Genomic DNA, 17623 nt, shown 5'->3' with positions numbered 1-17623 from the left:
AACCAAACCGACATCAAAGCATTTTCTCTCCCTTTCCCCGGAGCACAGGTAAAAGCAACACCAAAAATACGTCAAAGATGCGCAAACAAAAACACGGCGACACCGCGTATCGATGCCGAAACTGTTCCCAATGCGTGTGTATCGGTGCGTTCGAGTTATCAATTTTCTGCACGCTTCGAGGAATATCATCGTTTTTGGACATGGTAAATTATACGATTTCGTCTATCTGAATCTCTTTGTATTCTCTTCGGAAGACAGTGCTTCTAGGAATGAATCGCGCACGATTCTTTTAAATAACGAATACTTACGAACTATAACCCCGTTAAAGCTTGCAGCGCGTTTCGCGTGGCATAATTTGGAAGTTTGCAAAGTGCATTATTTCATTGACGGTTCACCTTGCCCAAAAGCAGGGGATTGCGAATATTTGGCCGACTCGGAGAATAGTTGAACGATGAGGGGTATGAGGTATGATCGAGTGGAACGGAAGGGCTAGTAGCGCAAGGATGAGAGAATGCGCTGGGCCAGATTAGGAGGAGGTCTCTCGGCTGGATATATGGGCACGGAGGAAAAAGGCGTCGTTACCAGAGGCTCATTAACGGGAACTATCCCCAAGACACCTCTGCCAGTATCTTCCAGCCAAGCCAGAAACTCGAAGGATGTAGTCTGCGCGTTAGGGTGCAAGGAACCTGCAGAGCTCCAATACTAATTAGCCCATCAGTTCGATCGTTCTCCAGCAGAACCTTCCTCTTCTTCTTCTTCTTCATCTCCTGCTTCGTCCCCGTTTTTCGCCTGACTTCTTTTCGTTACCGCGATTCTCATTTTTCTTCGAATAGCCTCGGCCAGCTTTTACTCGGTAGAACACCGTCGATTGCTCGCACAACGTCGATGAACACGAATTCGCGCGGAAGAGGAGCGCACGGGAGTTTGTTAAAGAAGCAACACTGCTCTAGGGCGTCTCCGCCGCTTTTTATTTCTTCCTTTTTCCTTTCCTTTTCTATCCGGCCCCCTTTTGCGCGAGGCTACACGAAATTTGGACCGGTGCCATGCCTAACTGTCCTCCCGTGAATGCTTCGGGTTGGCACTCCTGAAGCTCGTCCAATTACCAGGCATTAGTCTCGTTTCATCTCGTCGGGGGCGCGAAGCGCGCAATTTCCTCGGGGTCCCTGCAGTTGCCATTATTTCATTAGGGGCTCGCGATTCTTCAAGATGCACCACGCCTCTGTTCCTGGGAACCGAGCGTGGTTAAACAACCCAGAAGTTACAACGTTTCGGCAGATATTTCTGCGATCCAATGCGGGAGAGCTTCTACGCGTTCTGTATCGAGTTCCCGCAGCAATGAAACACCATACTCAATAAGCGAAATTGCTACTGCTTGCGGCTAGGATACCTGCGACCTGCAGAAGCAATGCGGTAGATTCACTGTCGCATCATTCACTGAAAGCCTGCCAATTTATTAGCTGGCATATCGAGTGTTATAAATGTTAGGCCAGCATTTCGCCATTGGCAGAGTAGCAGGCACAGATGGCCAGGTAATGAACGACCTGGCAAACGAGGAGATGTACGCCAGGGATGGAGGACAGGCAGACAGGGGCCCGGAGGGAGAGAGGCGCTGGAACCAATAGGATATTCAAGTAATGACAATGATAACAATGGCGACAATAATCAACGACCAACATGCGCGTCGTGCGCAGTTCGCTGCAGCATCGACGATGATGTACGATACCGAGAGGTAGCCATTAAAGCGATACCACCTGCTAATTGGTATCTCTAATTTCTATCGGGTTTGCGCCAACTAGCCTACAATAAAATGATCATGAGCACCCCGATGATTGGCATTTCCACCGACACGAATAATTTGCCGTTCGACGAACCGAGCAACTTTCCCAGATTGCTTTAGAGAATTCCGAGGCGTGATGCGATTACGCGAAGGACGCAGGGGCATTTCTCGCAACCACCTCCAGTTGCAACATTTTACGAAATACACCGTACCAGAAGAGCTGTAGATACTTTTATTCGACGCGTCAGTCAGTGTTTGTCGCGCGACTGTCTCAGCCGGTGCGTTGGAAATAAAATTCAGGCAAACCGATCTGTCGCCCTTAAATTGATTGACACACTCGGCTGCGGCTACGGCTGCGGCTGTGGATTCGGCGAACGCCGCGGTAAGAGCGACGCAAGAAAACGGGGGTGCACACCGCGCAGCTACGCGCGTAGGTATGTAGGTGCGAGTAAAGATGTACATCAAGTCGTCTGTAAATCGAATTTACCTCAGGCGAACGCTTGCCATCATTTCCACCCCTCGACTTCCCCGTTCGCCGCTCCCGTCCCGTCGGAGCCGCGTCGCGTCCCGTCGATCTCCGCGCGTACCTGCGTGGAAAAACCTTTTATCCCAAGAAATTACCGTGAATGGCTGGGAAAATCATCGTTCCCCGTTGCACAGGCAAGTTTCCATTTTCTTCTGGGCACAGCCCCGACGGGAAACGTCTAAGACGCTTCACCTCTCGCCACCCTCCGCGCGGAAACGCGACTTGGTTGCGTGTCGAGGCCGCAACAGTCCCGTCGGTGCCGTTTAGAAAATGCCTGCACGTACGTCGAGGCTTCTGAGGGGTGAAACAGGGTAGAGGGATACGTAAGATGGAAATATTCCTCCATGTGAAAGTTCCTTGTTCCGAGGAAAATTCGTTGGGCTCTTCCTCTGCTTGTCTCTGTGCTCTTACCAGCCCTGCTCTACGTTTCTTTTTCGGTTAAATTGCTACGTATCCTTTATCCAATTTCAATGATTCTCCGTCCCTCTTCCCTCCTGTTTCTCATCTACCAGCCTCCGTGGAATCCCGAATCCTGGTTTGCTCTGCTGTCGGATTAATAGGAAATGGAGATCGCGCCGGAGAAGATGTATATACGTAGCTGCACAAAGAGCCGTCTTTCCATGGTGCTTTCGGGTTGACCTAAGCAGAAAGTGGCAGATCTTCGTGGCTTCGAAAGGGCAAAGCCACCAAAGCTCCCTTATACTAGCTACCAGCCGGCAAATTGCGCTCAGACATGCTGTAGGTACGTGCGATGTCGTAAATTTCCACCTACACCTTTCCCTCCCACGCCTATCCTTCTCACTTGTAAACATTTGAAACTGCGAAGGAACGCTTTTATAAGGTAAATGAGTTATACGAGTTTCACACCTGAAATTAAAATCGAGAGCTAAGCCGACTATCGAGAGCCGTAATTCAAACGTGGAAAGGGAGACTGAAAACTTATCCAACCGCAACTTATATTACGTTTCCCGTAGAGCTCGAACAATACCCGTCTTTACTGGGAGGCCGCTTTTAAACTCTCGCCATTCCGACGGAAAATATTTCTGTAATTAAAATGCTGGCGTCCGCACCGCTAGAAGAATGTTTCGTCGGTCCGCTGGTGGGCACGGTCCTTTTTATTTGTAGATTTCTCGCCTCGTTGTACTTTAATAGAGGCGAAATTCCACGATAACACGTCGAGCACGTAACATCCTTGTTCCCGTAATCTCGACGCCGAGAGCCGAGTTCGAAACTATAAGATGTCCGTGGGTAACTTACGAACAGATTCGACCCCGTGGGGCAGAGCGTAAGAGCTGCAAGATATTTAATTTTCCCCGGTGGGGCTGGTCGTCCACTAGATATAAAAGGCGCGAAACGATAACTGGGCTATTCCTGGCGAGAAAAGAGAAGGGTAGCCCGATAAAGAATACGTATATACGTGGAAATTTATACGCGAAGGACTGGTTTCTCCTCTCTGGCTTCTCACGCCCCGGGTTTGCCGAATAAATTCGCGGAATAAGTCTGACGTGAAACGCGGCCTCGATTCGTAATCGAAATAATGAGAATTTCAAATCATAGAACTTAGGAAAGCATTTGCGAGGAACTTTCGGCGATTCCGAGGAAGGTTTTCCAACGCGTCGGGCCTTAATCCTTCGATTGCTGGGAATCTCGTCGAACTGATTAAACAGGGAAGAACAACAGGGTTGGAACGTAATGTTCAATTAATGCGCGACGTGCGTAATCGTAAAATGAAACGACGAACCCTTATCAAACGTCTAACGTCGAGAACTTCTCGAGAGATCCACCGTTTCGACGTGTTCCGTTTGTCGAGAAGGATTGCACTCCTGTCCCTCCCTTTCTGCCGTTCTAAGGCATCCCTGTCTCTCCCTCTCCGAGCTGCGGAAGGATGCAGCCGGGAATAATTAACGAGGGTGAGAAGATCTTCTTCCCCGGAAACATACGTTTAACGATCCCCGTTGCCGAGGCTCGGAGAGCCTGCCCCCATAAGCGCGAGGGTTGGAAAAGGGTTTTCATAGGGGGTGACTTTTAGCGCAGAAACTGCCGGCGCGACGGACAGCACGTACTTCTGTAATCATTGTGAAGCTAGCGCGGAGACATTTAACGATCACCAACAAAACGTCGCGTCGATAGCCTGATAGAAAAGAGTGATTTCAGACATTTATTTTTCAAGCACCATCGTTGCCACGAGATATCCAGTCCACTTGATATCAATGATATCATTGACATGGCCATCACCCGACACCCTCTCGCCTTTCCAGTGGCAAATCAATTGGTAGAGAGGATAATACCACCGATGATTCGGTTCTCTTTGCAACGACAAACGCAATTTTATGCGGGACAATTTAACGCTTTTCGTCTACAGATTGGCGTATAACGACGTGTGGGTTACCACAATGGAAGGGCGCAGCTAAAATTTCATACGCGCTGCGTGGCATTTGGCAATTTGATTATTAGATCGTCACAGGTGCGCCGATAGATCAATGGAAATGTTATCGGGCCACTATTAACAGATTTCATGAATGTAGGTACGTTCGCGTCAAACATTGTTTCCCCGTGCCCGTTGCAACGCCACCCTTGTAATTCTGCACCGCGGCGCGAGCCAGACGAATCTGGAACCTATAATCGTCATTCATACTACCCTTTACATCGGTCAACATCCCTTTTATGGGCTTTACTATCCAGCCAAGTCGCTTTAATTCACAGTATTCAACGAATAGAAAGTTTCTTCTGAACGCTTTAGAGAATCCGTGAAAGGTGGGTAAGTGGAGGGATGGTGGTGAGAGCAGAGTTCATGGTCCCAGAATTTTCGTTGAAATTCTGACGATGCTGAACCGCGGACATTTTGGTTTCAGGTATCCTGGATACGGAAAAGGGATTTACACATACTCACCTCGTCTATCTCCACGTACACGGGAGACGGAAGATTTTCCGTGAAGCATCCGGAAACGTCCGACGAATGGACGTTGAAGATCGAGTTCGTCCAAGAACGTGACGCCGGAGTTTACGAATGCCAGGTTAACACCGAGCCCAAAATGAATTTAGCCTTCATGTTGAGAGTCGAAGGTAAAGCTGCAGTTGTGCGACCATTATCGTAGCGATTAACCCTCTCGTGGCCACTGCGTTGAAAGGGTATTAACGAAAATTGACACAAAGGGGCAAGCAAGTGTTCGTGCAGCCCTTTGAGGGCTTCGAAATTTCAGCAAGCGTCCATCGATCGTTCGCGAAAGGGTTAATCGGCAAGTTTATAAAAGCTCCGTTATCACTGTTCATATCTTGCATAACGGGGACAAACGAGAAATAACTTCCAATGCTTGTGTACGTGTCTACCGCCTGAACGATCAGGACAGACACTTCTTCCGGTATCCTGACTACGCACTAGCATGAGAAAAGTGGTCCTTTCAAGCGAGACACTCGATAGCGCACGATACCCACGATTCTGTTTGTCATTGCTCCAAGAAGCATCGTAGAAGATACCTACCACTTGCCACTTGCTGGCAGACTGACATTAGAAGACAAAAGCAATAACACGCCATCGAGTTCTCGCGCGAAAGAGGCCAAAGGATTGACTGACTTGCTTTTCGCTTGCATGCCTATGGCCTATCGCGATGAAACGTGACATCTTTGAGAGGTCGGTTTCATTCCTTAACCTCGTTGCATCTTATCTGTCGAGAGAATCATTCTACGATGTGCTTGCAAACCGTTGATTTCGTCTCCTGGTACTTCTATCGTGCAATTAATTTGCCTAATTGACCGTCCTGTCAACGTCGAGTGGTGAACGCGACCGCGTCGCGTCGTTGCGGCAGCACTTCAGGTTACAACAGTGGTGACGTTACACTGTCAATTAAAAGTCCTCGTGAATTATCGAGCATCGTCCTCTTCGTGCATCAAGCATGATCAAGGCAGAGGCACGAGATCGAGGGGGATTAGCAAACAATGCCACGCGTTCAATTACACGAATTGGTTTACACGCCGCGTATATTATCCTTCTTTTTCCACGATTATATTGAAATCGTTTCCGCCGATGTTTATTTTCCGATGCCGTGTAATTGCGGATTTCCAGCAGCCCCGATTGTAACTCCGCTCCGTTTCTTTTCTGATGCTCCGGCGCGTACCCACATTCGAGTACATACAATGTATCCGCTGCACGCTAACGAGCTTCTATTATTTAGTACGTTTAATTTATCGATTTTAATGATCACGTGTTATCGTTATTAATCGCTCGCTTGGCAAACAGCAGCGAATAACAATATACGCGGTTTAAACAGAGTTCTATCGCAAATGACCGTGGCGGACGATAATGCACCGTACCGCGCCGATGTTTCGCTAATTTAATAATCCATTCTATCGTTTGCCATCGGTGCGACGTAATTGCTGCGTTGTCCGGAGTTTTTTGTCAAACCATCGAGCGGTGACTTCCATTTGCGCGCGCGTGTTATCAAATTCTTTTCAACGTCCACACTATCGAACTGCTCGGGAACTACATCAATTTCGCGACAATCGAGTTCTTTCAGCACCATCCGCAATCCGTTTCCTCGTGTCACCGAGATCTCGAACACTCCACGCACACGGACACTGCTGTTCATTAATTATGTTCGTAGCCCTTGCGCGTGTACCTGTCCCTATCACGAGCCAGCGTTCCGCTGTGCATAACAGTATGTAATTGGTCGCCAGTTGGCCGGAATCGATACCCATCTTGTATGGAGGAATTCGGGGACCTTGTAACGAACAGCGGGAGAAGGGGTTGCTCCCTACGAATTCTTGTCGCGAGCCAAAGATAAATGTGCCTGGCCTCGGAAAGAGCCGCGAAGCCGTTATCGCGATAGAAAGAAGAACGAAGCGTATCAGGGAGCAAGAAAGGGGCTACGAACAGCATGAATGAACAGCGATGCACGGTACATACGTATGTATATCGAGCGAATATCGCACGTAACCCATATCACGGTGCTTTCGGTGGCAGTTCAATCCCCGAGCCACCCACGAAACAGTAGATCTCTCGACGAAATCGATTAACTCGATATCTTTTCTGTCCTCCCATTCCAGAAAGTGCCCCTGTCCCCGCCACCACCACACCGAACGCTATTCACCGGACGTTCAACTCAGGTTAGAATCACGCAAGAACAGACTCCTTTTCCAAGCTGTTGAACTTGCTGCTAGACGTTTTATTGCGACCAGTGTGTAGATCTTTGCCTGTGTCACTCTTTCTATTCCTCTCTCTATATATCTCTCTCTCTATCTATCTCTCTCTCTCTTTCTCTTCGTCTCTGTACGTACCTTTGTTCGTTGTCGCTGGCCAGCATGTGTGTGTGTACCAGCCCGTGCTCTATCAGTGCATGCACGCCCTCCCCGTTTAACGTTAATTAATGCGACCCCCGGATGGTTTTGTTTTACGAGGGCAGGTCGAGCTGACTTTAGCGGTAAAAGATCTGTTTCGCTGATGGTCGCACCCTCATAACCGTGGATGTCATGTTACGCAGTCACCCATGTCTTCTAATTGCCACCGAATTATTGTCGTAGTAATAATTATCGCGGAGAAGTGACGCTATATAAGGTTGGCTCCCGTTGACCCGACACGCGACAATCACGCACACGCTCGGCCTGCTCTCCGCTCAATGTGCAACATTTAAGTTTCTCTATGCGCCCTTGCTGATGCTCGATAATTCGTAGTGCGTGCCAGTGTTTCTTAATTCTGTTCAAACGCGACTCTGCACCGCGTATCGATCGGCGAAAATGAATTTCAGCTCTGCGATAATTCAGGTACGCGTACTTTCCGCTATAAATTCTCGTAGAATGCGATTGAATTGAAACGTACGGACAGTTTTTCATGCAGCATTTGGCATGGACTCGCTCGCTTCTGTTTCAAAATACAGAGACAAAAGCGTAGATGACGCGCTCCTTTGAATAACAATCAGAGCGACGGGGTGAGGTTCATTCATCCTATTTCCTACTCTTCCCTCAATTAAAATATTCACGGCAACAACGTAAGTTTAGACGGGTGGCGTTTTATTTTTCGTTTTCGACGACCTCAACTTCGAAGTTCCATTAAAACTTGGGCGAAATTCGTTTCGAATGTTAGTCACGAGCAGAGCCACGGAAAGTTCGCGAATACCCACGCCCTCCCCTCCGCGCATTTGCATAGAGTATTACACACACACGTATACACACACCGAATTTACGTTCACTTACCTCAATTTGCCGAATCGAATCTCATAATTTTCAGCATTAATAACACACCTCGTCCCGTTACTATTTCCCTGCTAGCGTCAATCAAAGTTCCATCCCCCGTCTCGATAAAGTTTTAGCAACGGAGAGGCACCCGTAATCCAATTAATGGCTCTCGCAGACGACAAACTACTCGCCCCGAGCACGTACGCGTTAATTTTTAACGCGCACAGAGCCAGTTCGGCGGTGTTAAGCGATATCGCTTGAGGATAGACTTAAAGGAATTTGTAAAATTCATGAGACAGTAGATGCTATGCGACGCGCCGCGCGCAACCCCGAACGAATAAACGAAATTTAAGTAGTAGCGAGGGCGGAATGCTTAAGCGTCCGATTTCCAATGTGTGTTGCAGCTGCTCAGGCGAAAATCCTGGGTCCGGAAGACGCCTACGTGAGGAAGGGCAGCACGATAAGCCTCACGTGCACCGTTAATGTGCAAAGTACACCGCCCAGCAGCGTTTCGTGGCATCACGGAAGAGATGTGGTGGATTTCGACAGTCCCAGGTACATGCCACGAGAATCAAGTTCTCGAGTTCACCCCGTAATGTCCCCCGTACACCCGCGAGCAGCTCCGCGCTATTTTCGCGCCCCGGGCTTGCGTTCCTTTCCGTTCGATTGCCTGCGTTACGATTATTGCCGCACACCCCATAGAAGATGCACCGAACGTATGTATCGAAAATTTCCGGCTCCACGGAGTAGCTTGCGCGACAGGCTTTCAATGGCCCCGTGTATCGGTTCGAACGCGATCGTTTTCGCACGGATATGCATACCTGAACCACGAAATTTCCAACCGTGGAACAGATGAGCACGTAAATACTCTCGCTAGAAGGGGTAGAGACAGGGTAGCGCGTAAACGCGTACTTATATATACCGTCGCTGCGGAATTCGGGAAACGTATCAGACCTTAGAAACTACTAACAAAGTAATATAACGTGTGCTGTGAATAGTAGCAAAGTATCTTTGATAATTCAGCGTTCACCGCAGGGGCGGGGTTTCCTTGGAGACCGAGAAAACGGAAAGCGGTACGACGAGCAGACTCCTGGTGACACAAGCCAGATTGACCGACAGCGGAAATTACACCTGCATTCCCAGCAACGCGCATCCAGCCAGCGTAATGGTCCACGTGCTGAATGGTAAGAGTCCTTTTTATACCCTGAATTCTCATTCGACCTCGCACCATCTCTCCCCTTTCTTCTCTGGGTTAACTTAATTTCTTCGGGAGCTAGAGCGGCGATCAGTCTTGCGCCCAGACGTAGCTGCGCCGTGACACACAACTTTCTTAATATTGATCCGCACTCTTCTTGTAACACCGCTTAACCTGTCTGCAAGAAGCTCGTGACAACTTCGACGAGCTCAGCATGAATTTGCCTGTCGAGTTCAATGGCAGTGAAATCGCATCTACCTGCTAAAATTTGTTAATGACCAGGGGATCTGGATTAACCCAGTGGTCGACTATGATCCTGTACTTTGGATTATTTCAATCAACTATTCCGATAGGCAGATTAACGTGGAGTGGACGAACCAAATAAACTGAGAATTTGGTATAATTCGAAAGGAGAGAAATATTATCCATGTTATTTATTTAAAATCTGCGCGCCACGCCGGCTTCCTCGATACGGCATCATTATACGGGGCTTTTAGGCACGTTTCTCTTTTTGCCCGACACGCGTGAACCGTTCAAACGTTCCCCGGGCGATGTCATGCACACGCCCTTCTACAAACGTCGCGTGCAAATGCATTTAAGAGGAGGAATCGGCCACGGAGATATCAGCAGGCGTCGCACCGACTAAATCGCGATCACTTTAAAGCGGTAGCTCGCGAAATTTCGCCAACACGCTTCGTCGTACACTCAGAATGGCCTGTCTGCTTTTAGTGGTCTCCCTTCCTACGAAAGAGTGCATTAAGAATTCTGAACGCCTGAAAGGCTTCGGACTCCGATTATCCCTATACGTCACATTATTGTGTTTCTCTGTTGTATTAATGTTATGACTACTATTCTACTTCACAGCCTTATTTCTGACGGGGGAATCTCGTCCAGCTACGCGAAACGTACCGCCTCTGTTAGCCGCTTTTTAATCACCGTTACACTCAAAACGATTTCCACCCTAGCGTCCAGGGCCTCGCAGCAAATGGGTCGTATCTAGCTCCGTATGAATTTTCTTTCCTTAAGCCGTAAACCGCGCTGTACCTTGTCGGCAGCTGTTGACACTTTCAGAAAATCAAAGGACGTGGCTATTGCTGCCCTGCCGGTTGAAAGGAGGCCCATCGTCGGCCCTTTAGACTACGATTGTTCGACAAATTTCCCGACAATGGCTGTCCCCGTGCCGTGAGATGCAATTTCAATGGCACGCAGAGAGGCGAGACTCCTGAAGTGTGACAAGGAAAAGGGACGGTGGCGCGTTCATTCATCAAGTATCGAAATCCCTCGTCGTAAAGTTTGACAGGCTCGTGTATTGGGACCGCGACGGGACGCGACGCGGCAAGTACTCGGCCCCTCACGCATACACTTGGTTTTGATCTATTGTCAGCCACGGCAACACCCGCGATAACGCATGCAATATCTTGCTCGGCAAGTTCAGCAATCCAGCCTGTCAATCATCGGCAGACTCGGGCGCACGCACCCCTCTAGGAAGTCGGGCGGGCTGAAACACGTCAGCCGTAGAAGTCGACGACTTACTCTCTCTTTGAAGCGCCGTGATCTGATTGCTGGGCGGGACGTCCTGTCAGCGGTGGAGCAGATTCCAACAGCCACCAATTAAGTCTAATTAACGTAATTGGCTTTCTTAGAACAGCAGAATTCCACGCGGAGTGTTTCACGTCCTCATCCTCTGCTCAAAGTGTTCTATTCTTTCCATTCAAAGCACGACAGAATTTGAATTCTCACTGCCAGGAATGGGATACAGCAAAGGAGAAGCTCGTATCCCGCTAGGAGCGTTTAATTCACAATTAACGTTGTAATTTCCAAAGTAAACACTGATTGGCTGGATGAACAAAGAGTTTGGTATGCGTTACGCGGCACGGCGCACCGAATTGTTCCGCTTTCATGGCGAAAATCAGGCATTCAACCGAGTCAAAGGATTTCTCGGTTCCAAGCATCGACCAACAATGAACTGCTAATCATCGCGGCACGAGTTATAGCCCGAAGATTAGTGCGCGCGATACCATTAACGGACTTCAATCGAGCATACTTTCGAGCCGTTCCGATCCGCTTCGACAGGGTGATGTGGCAGCATCGATCACTCCGGTGCACCCCTCGCAACGCGTTCACCCCCTAAGCGTTCCGCGAGCTCCGACGCGACGATCCGCGGCGCGGGAAAACCCGGTGCCGGATGAAAATTAATGCAGCGCAGTTCGTCTGCATAATTAATTTACAATCGGCCAGGCACGGCCCGGCCATCGACGTTATTTCAAACACGGCTGATTACTCTGCAAAATTGACCGCAAATTTCAATTATTTCGCGATCAGCCCGCACGCAACGCCGGATTATCCGTCCTGGCGGCCGCTATCTGCGCATTAACGCAATTACGGGGCTCGAGGCGGCTGTGCACGCACGTCCACGACGAACGGCGTCGTTTTTCCACCGACCGAACCTCACCCACGTGCGCGCTGGCCACTTTGGACCAGCACCGGCAGCGAATGAGATTTTCGATCTGCTCGTAAATCGGGAGCAACGCGAGCAGCGCGAGGATCGCGAATAGCGCGAGTAGCGCGAGTAGAGCGACACGCCTAACCGCGGTTACACCGCCACCCTCTGTGCCCGCCTGATTATCTTTATTACTGGCGGATGTTGCGTGCAAAGCGCGTTCATCCGACCCGATACACCGTTAACATTTGTCTGGATATATGAAATGCTTGTATGGAAATCGTGGCCCCTACCTCGGGGATAGCTCCTGATTAACGTTAGTTTGCTGTTTCTGCTGGCGTCCTGCGTTCAACCTCGCTGCAATCGGTTACACGGGCCCCGGTATCGCGGTTATTAATGGTTCACCGTAATGGAAGAAATAACCCTGTCCTACGAATTAGGTGGCTGCACTTTGAAACACGTTTACCGTCACTGTCGAGGCCCTGATAGTACCTACCCCTGTTCGTGCGTTCCTACGTTCCGCCACGAATTCTCATAAAGTCATAAAGTCATCCGCCAGGACGCGGGTTGGCGCGGCGGAGCGGCTAAAATCACTTGTCTTGATAACGCAAACCGAGTTAGCACATTCTTGCCGCGCGCTGGCTGACGTTAATTCCGAAATGCATTTAACGGAGTGACGGCGAGTAGGCGGAAATGGGGGACGGAGGAAAGTAGAACGAGACTTTTTCTGTTTCAGGCGAGCATCCAGCGGCCATGCAACACGGCGGAAGTTGTGGCGTCACGCCCACCATCCTGCTGGCCACCGTAACTCTGTTAATCGCGAACCTGCTAAGGTGAGCAGTCTCGTTGTGAACGGCGCGACTTGGGAAACAGAGGGGTCGTTAGAGTGAAACGCCACCGCAAAGGGAACGCGTTCCCTTTCGCTGACGAACTCTGCGGATCCGGTGCAAATGCCGGTGAAAAACACACGCAAACACGTGCGCACGCGCGCGCGCGCGGCCGCGTGTGCGTGGCTATCGAGCCGGATAAATCAATCTAATTCGCGTTGCAGCGCGGCTGGTGGTGATCGCGCACCGTGAAATCGCCGGCGATTTAAATAGAAAAAAGGATCAGGCGTGGACAAAGTGCAGTGGATCGAGTTGTGCGTGGAAAGGACGCGGTGACGCGGTGACGCGGCGAAGCGGAAATGAAGCACGATCTCTCACACGTACGTTTTTACCGCAATTTTTCCCCCCCATCGCCCATCAACCGTTCCCCTCTACTTAGTTCTTCGGAATTCTCCTCTGGCGCGCTCACCGACGCGACGCGCACCGATTCTCAGTGCGAAGCGTCTGTTCGGTGATCTCTGGGAACTCGGATCTTGTGCACGCTCTCAGGACTCGCGAAACGCGCGTGTCCAGCTAGCTGAGCGACCCTCATCGTCGCTTCGGAACTTGGAGAAATCAACGACGCCGACGGATACCGTCGATTTCAAGGGTTTGCAATTCGGATAGTCGATATTTACTATTGAACGGTGTCATATATGTAGGTAGCGCAACGTTTTCTGTACATAAAGGAAGATACGGTTGTTCGGATGATACGATTCGTAGCGGCCTCGTTTGTACAGTACCACACGTCCGAGGATTACGATAGATCGTGGATCGTTGGATCTGGGCAACGTTTGTAAATAAAGCTCGCGCGAGAAAAAACGAGAAACCTTCCAGTGTCCGGTTGATTTTCACGAGTGCGTTTATCTAAAAAACGAAATTCTTCCCGTGGATGTTGATTTACGAAAGCCCACCGCGTGATCCGCGGATTCAATTGTTCAGTGTTTGCCCAGATCTGACTGCCCGACCTGTGCTCCGATCGGGATCATTGTAATTCCGAGATGGCTGGCGCTAGCGTGCTCGGCAAAAGGGACTTGTCTTTTCGAAAAGTACCCGCGATTGTTTTTCATACGTTTTGGGAACGATAACAGGGACGATAACACTGTTCGTTCTCGATATGTTTCTGTTTGTTTGACGGGGCATGAGGAATAACGATCCAGCTAATTGAAACGCTTCAATTTATGTTTCCCTTTTGGACGGTTCTTCCCCTCTTCACACTCTTTCGCGCGGAATATTCTCGGCTTATCGTTTAACGTCTAATCAAAATGCAATCACATTCGATACCTTGTAAGAATTTACGAGTTCTATGAACGCGACTTAAGCATAGGGCCCGTGTATAGATAAGAGTAATGTAAATGTAGATTTAAGCACGTTGGTAATAGGCAATTGTTATTTATTTGAGAGAAATAATGTTCCGTTGTTGTTCGGAAAGTGTAATTCAAAAGAATTCGTGGCGTATCAACGAGTATGTGTATAAATCTGATACGAAAGGTGTATGTCGAGTCGCCCAACGAAAGCGCGCTTAAAAAGGCGACGTACATACGTATATGGGTAATATAAATCTCGTTGTTTCTTGAATTCCTTTTTATTTCGTAGCATATTTCTGCGTCGAAACTTTTTCTAACTGCAAACTGTTTGTGTCGCTCTACCATTGCTCCGAGAGCTAGAGGAATTACTCGTCGAAACGGTGCTATGAAATTGGTTATTTTCTCCTAGTCCGGACCGAGATTCGTTTCGTTTCCCACGAATCAACATCCCTAGATGTTTATCGCGACGTAAGGACACACGATAGTAGTAACTTAATTAATTAAGTAGATTTATTACGGTGTAACGTTATGGAGTAAACGATATCATAACGGTTAGTGCGTTAAGGTGCGACTTACCTTAGGTCTAAATAGATTTTTTATAATGTTGTACCATGAAGAAACTAGGATTGAGGATTCACGGTGTAAAACAGACTGCCAGGATACGTTCGCGGTGTTACGTTTCGACGGAGTGCGGATATGGACACGGCGGAGGAGGTTCGCGATATTATTCCTTCTTGTATAGTTTATACGGTAATTTATGTCGTTGTGAAAGGACAATATTTTGGAGCTGACGCGTGAGGGTGGCGAAGACTTAAAACGGTGACGCACGTTAGGCGAATTAATCGATACGCACTGTGACAAGAATTCACGGGGCATGAGACAAAGAGGAGGAAGGCACGAGCCATTATCGTCGTTTAATCGGGGCAGTTTGAATGTTGATCGTGTGATATTCGGAGAACTTGGCGGTTCGAGATGAACGTTAATCGATTTAATAATGTTGGAATAAGAGAGACGTTATCGGCGAAATTTCATTCGATTTTACGATCGTCGTAAACACTTTTCCCGATCCTTGGCGTCTCGTTCCTTTGGAATGGCTATGTTCGGTTGATCTGGATTCGATGTAACATAGATACTCGTATCGCGACGTCGACAGTACGAGATATCGACCCCAAGATATCAGCTCGAAACGCGCGCGCGCCCGCGTTTAATCGCTAATCAAACAGAAAAATATCGAGAAAAAGTTACACACGTTAGATAATCGGTATCCGCGACTCGCATTATTTAAGGAATGTTGGTTGCGCATTCATATGTAAGCCTAGATCGCATTGTACATAAAATTCATAATCGATAATGTATCATGTTATAGAGAAACGTCGTCATGAATCAAAACGATACAAGTGAAACCGGGCGAGACGAGACGAGGCGAGTACGGAATATTATACTGTAAAAATATTCATCGACGTGAGTACTGTTTCAATAAATGTAACGATGATATAAATCGACGTCTAATTTCTTCTTCCCGCAGCGATGCTTCTTTCTAGTGTTCGATTGTTTGCGCAACGATTGTGCTGCAAACATTGCCGAAAGCAGCATCGACCATTTAAAAAAAAGAAGTGATGGATGGGGGTAGGTACGCCTACACCTGCCTATAGCTTAAAAATTCCAACGAGATTCTGATCCGAAAATTCGACCGGATGATTTATCATCACCAGCAGTAACGCGACCGCAAGAAGTATCGCTTAATCTCGCAAATGTCAAATTCTCCTTGGAAGATTTTCAGATTCAATCTCTCAAGCCTCCGTTTGGCGCGAGAAAAAAGAAATACCCGGATAATACGCTTACGACAAAGCGCCATTACGTCATATTTCCCCAGACACCGGAGTAATCAATTTCGTCCGTCGCCGAAAAACAATCGACCGGCCCCGAAGTGTCTCTCGACATCATCAGCAGGCTGAGCACCGACATCCGGCTCCCGGGTACTTCAGGATTCGATACAATCATTCGCCACGATTCTGTCTAACCCACCGAGTTGACAAAAAAAGGAGGAATCGTACGGAGAGTACCCTTTCAAACCTCCAGTCTTTTCTATCGAAACTCGCGTCTCTGTCTTCCACCCCGCTCTGTGCCGGCTGTGTCCCTCGGTGCCTTTCTCATCCCTTTTCCTTTGCGATTTCTTTCCCCAGCTTCAGATGGTCATGAGATAGTTGCTGGTGCACCCCCCTTCTCGAAAGTCCTTCGGCAGCGGCTGGACCAACTCGTTCATTAATTGTGACAGGGGCAAAGCTGGAAACAGTCGTGTCCGCGCAACGGATCCCCCCAAACCCGAAAGCTTATCCCGCCCCGTTTTCCATTCGAGGGTGTACGTGTATGCGCTACCCCCGCCCCCGGCAATTTCCACGCGTGAAGCTGGACATTCACAGAGACGAAGAGTACACGCTCGCTTGCGCGCGACTGCACACAGGCCAGCGAACGAGGAAATGAAAAAAAACATGGGAGAAATTGTTGGACACGCGTGGGAGGATCAATTTTACATATCTGCCCTGGCCAGGTTTGGGTACATGTATTGCCGAGTGTCGTATGCAACCTGTCGTCTTTTAATAGCTGCACGGCTGACGAAACTTTTCAACACTGTTTCGAACGATTTTGCGGTCGCTAATCTCTCGAGATTGCACGCTGCGGCGAACGTTCAACAAACTATTCAACAGGAAACATCGCCACTGAAAATGGGCAGTTTTCTACGCACTAGTGTCCGTTGTTCCGCCAGTCCAAGCACGCTCCGAAAGTCCCGCACAATTGCTACGAAAATGCGTGCCACGTACGCATATCCTTCTGCAGTTCTGCGCTAGAATTTGCCAGCTACAATTGCGAGAATTTGCGACTCCTTCTATTTAAAAGAAAGGCTTTACTCGATTGATTTCTCGGGAAATTGAACGCGCACAGGTTAACGGGGAAATAAGTGGGTTAAGTGTGACGGGCCATTGGTCATTGTGTATAAGCCGATGCCAAAGGGTTACATAGAAGAGATTGCAGGCTACGACTGATAAAATATCAGCCGTCCATCCAGTCCTGTTTGCCGATATTTTACCGGTTTAATTGTTTTTCGATAGTCGAGAGCAATTCCGGCTTTTCACGTGCGATTGGTAGGGAGAGCGAAAAAGGGGTGGCAGAGGTGCAAGCGTTTCGAATCTCGCCATTCGTTACAGCGAAACTGAATCGCGAATTAACGGGTCAAGATGGCGTATAACCCTTCATTGTCAATGTAATTCTCTTTTTCGAGAGGAAATCAGGCTCTGAGTTTTGATAATTCATCGACTTGCCTAAAAAAGAGGTCGCGTGATGTACGCGGT

At 48.7% G+C, this 17623-nt stretch overlaps 1 protein-coding gene across 7 annotated transcripts in view; it reads left to right on the top strand.

The window, feature by feature from the left end:
* Positions 1 to 15768, top strand: part of LOC143374700 (zwei Ig domain protein zig-8) — a 139219-nt gene extending 123451 nt beyond the window's left edge. For 4 of the 7 annotated variants that reach the window (XM_076823044.1, XM_076823047.1, XM_076823046.1 and 1 more), the window contains 5 exons: positions 5156 to 5366; positions 7344 to 7403; positions 8873 to 9023; positions 9492 to 9652; positions 12840 to 15768. In XM_076823044.1, the coding sequence (XP_076679159.1) occupies positions 5156 to 5366; positions 7344 to 7403; positions 8873 to 9023; positions 9492 to 9652; positions 12840 to 12940 (684 nt within the window). In that variant the 3' untranslated portion in view covers positions 12941 to 15768. The remainder of the gene's footprint in view (positions 1 to 5155; positions 5367 to 7343; positions 7404 to 8872; positions 9024 to 9491; positions 9653 to 12839) is intronic. The other 3 variants (XM_076823045.1, XM_076823048.1, XM_076823049.1) reach the window with 3 other exon arrangements.
* Positions 15769 to 17623: the final 1855 nt, after the last annotated feature.

The sequence above is a fragment of the Andrena cerasifolii genome, chromosome 11, assembly GCF_050908995.1.
Source record: "Andrena cerasifolii isolate SP2316 chromosome 11, iyAndCera1_principal, whole genome shotgun sequence".
Lineage (NCBI taxonomy): Eukaryota > Metazoa > Arthropoda > Insecta > Hymenoptera > Andrenidae > Andrena > Andrena cerasifolii.
The sequence above is the reverse complement of the archived record's forward strand: the minus strand, read 5'-3'. Positions and strand labels throughout refer to the sequence as shown.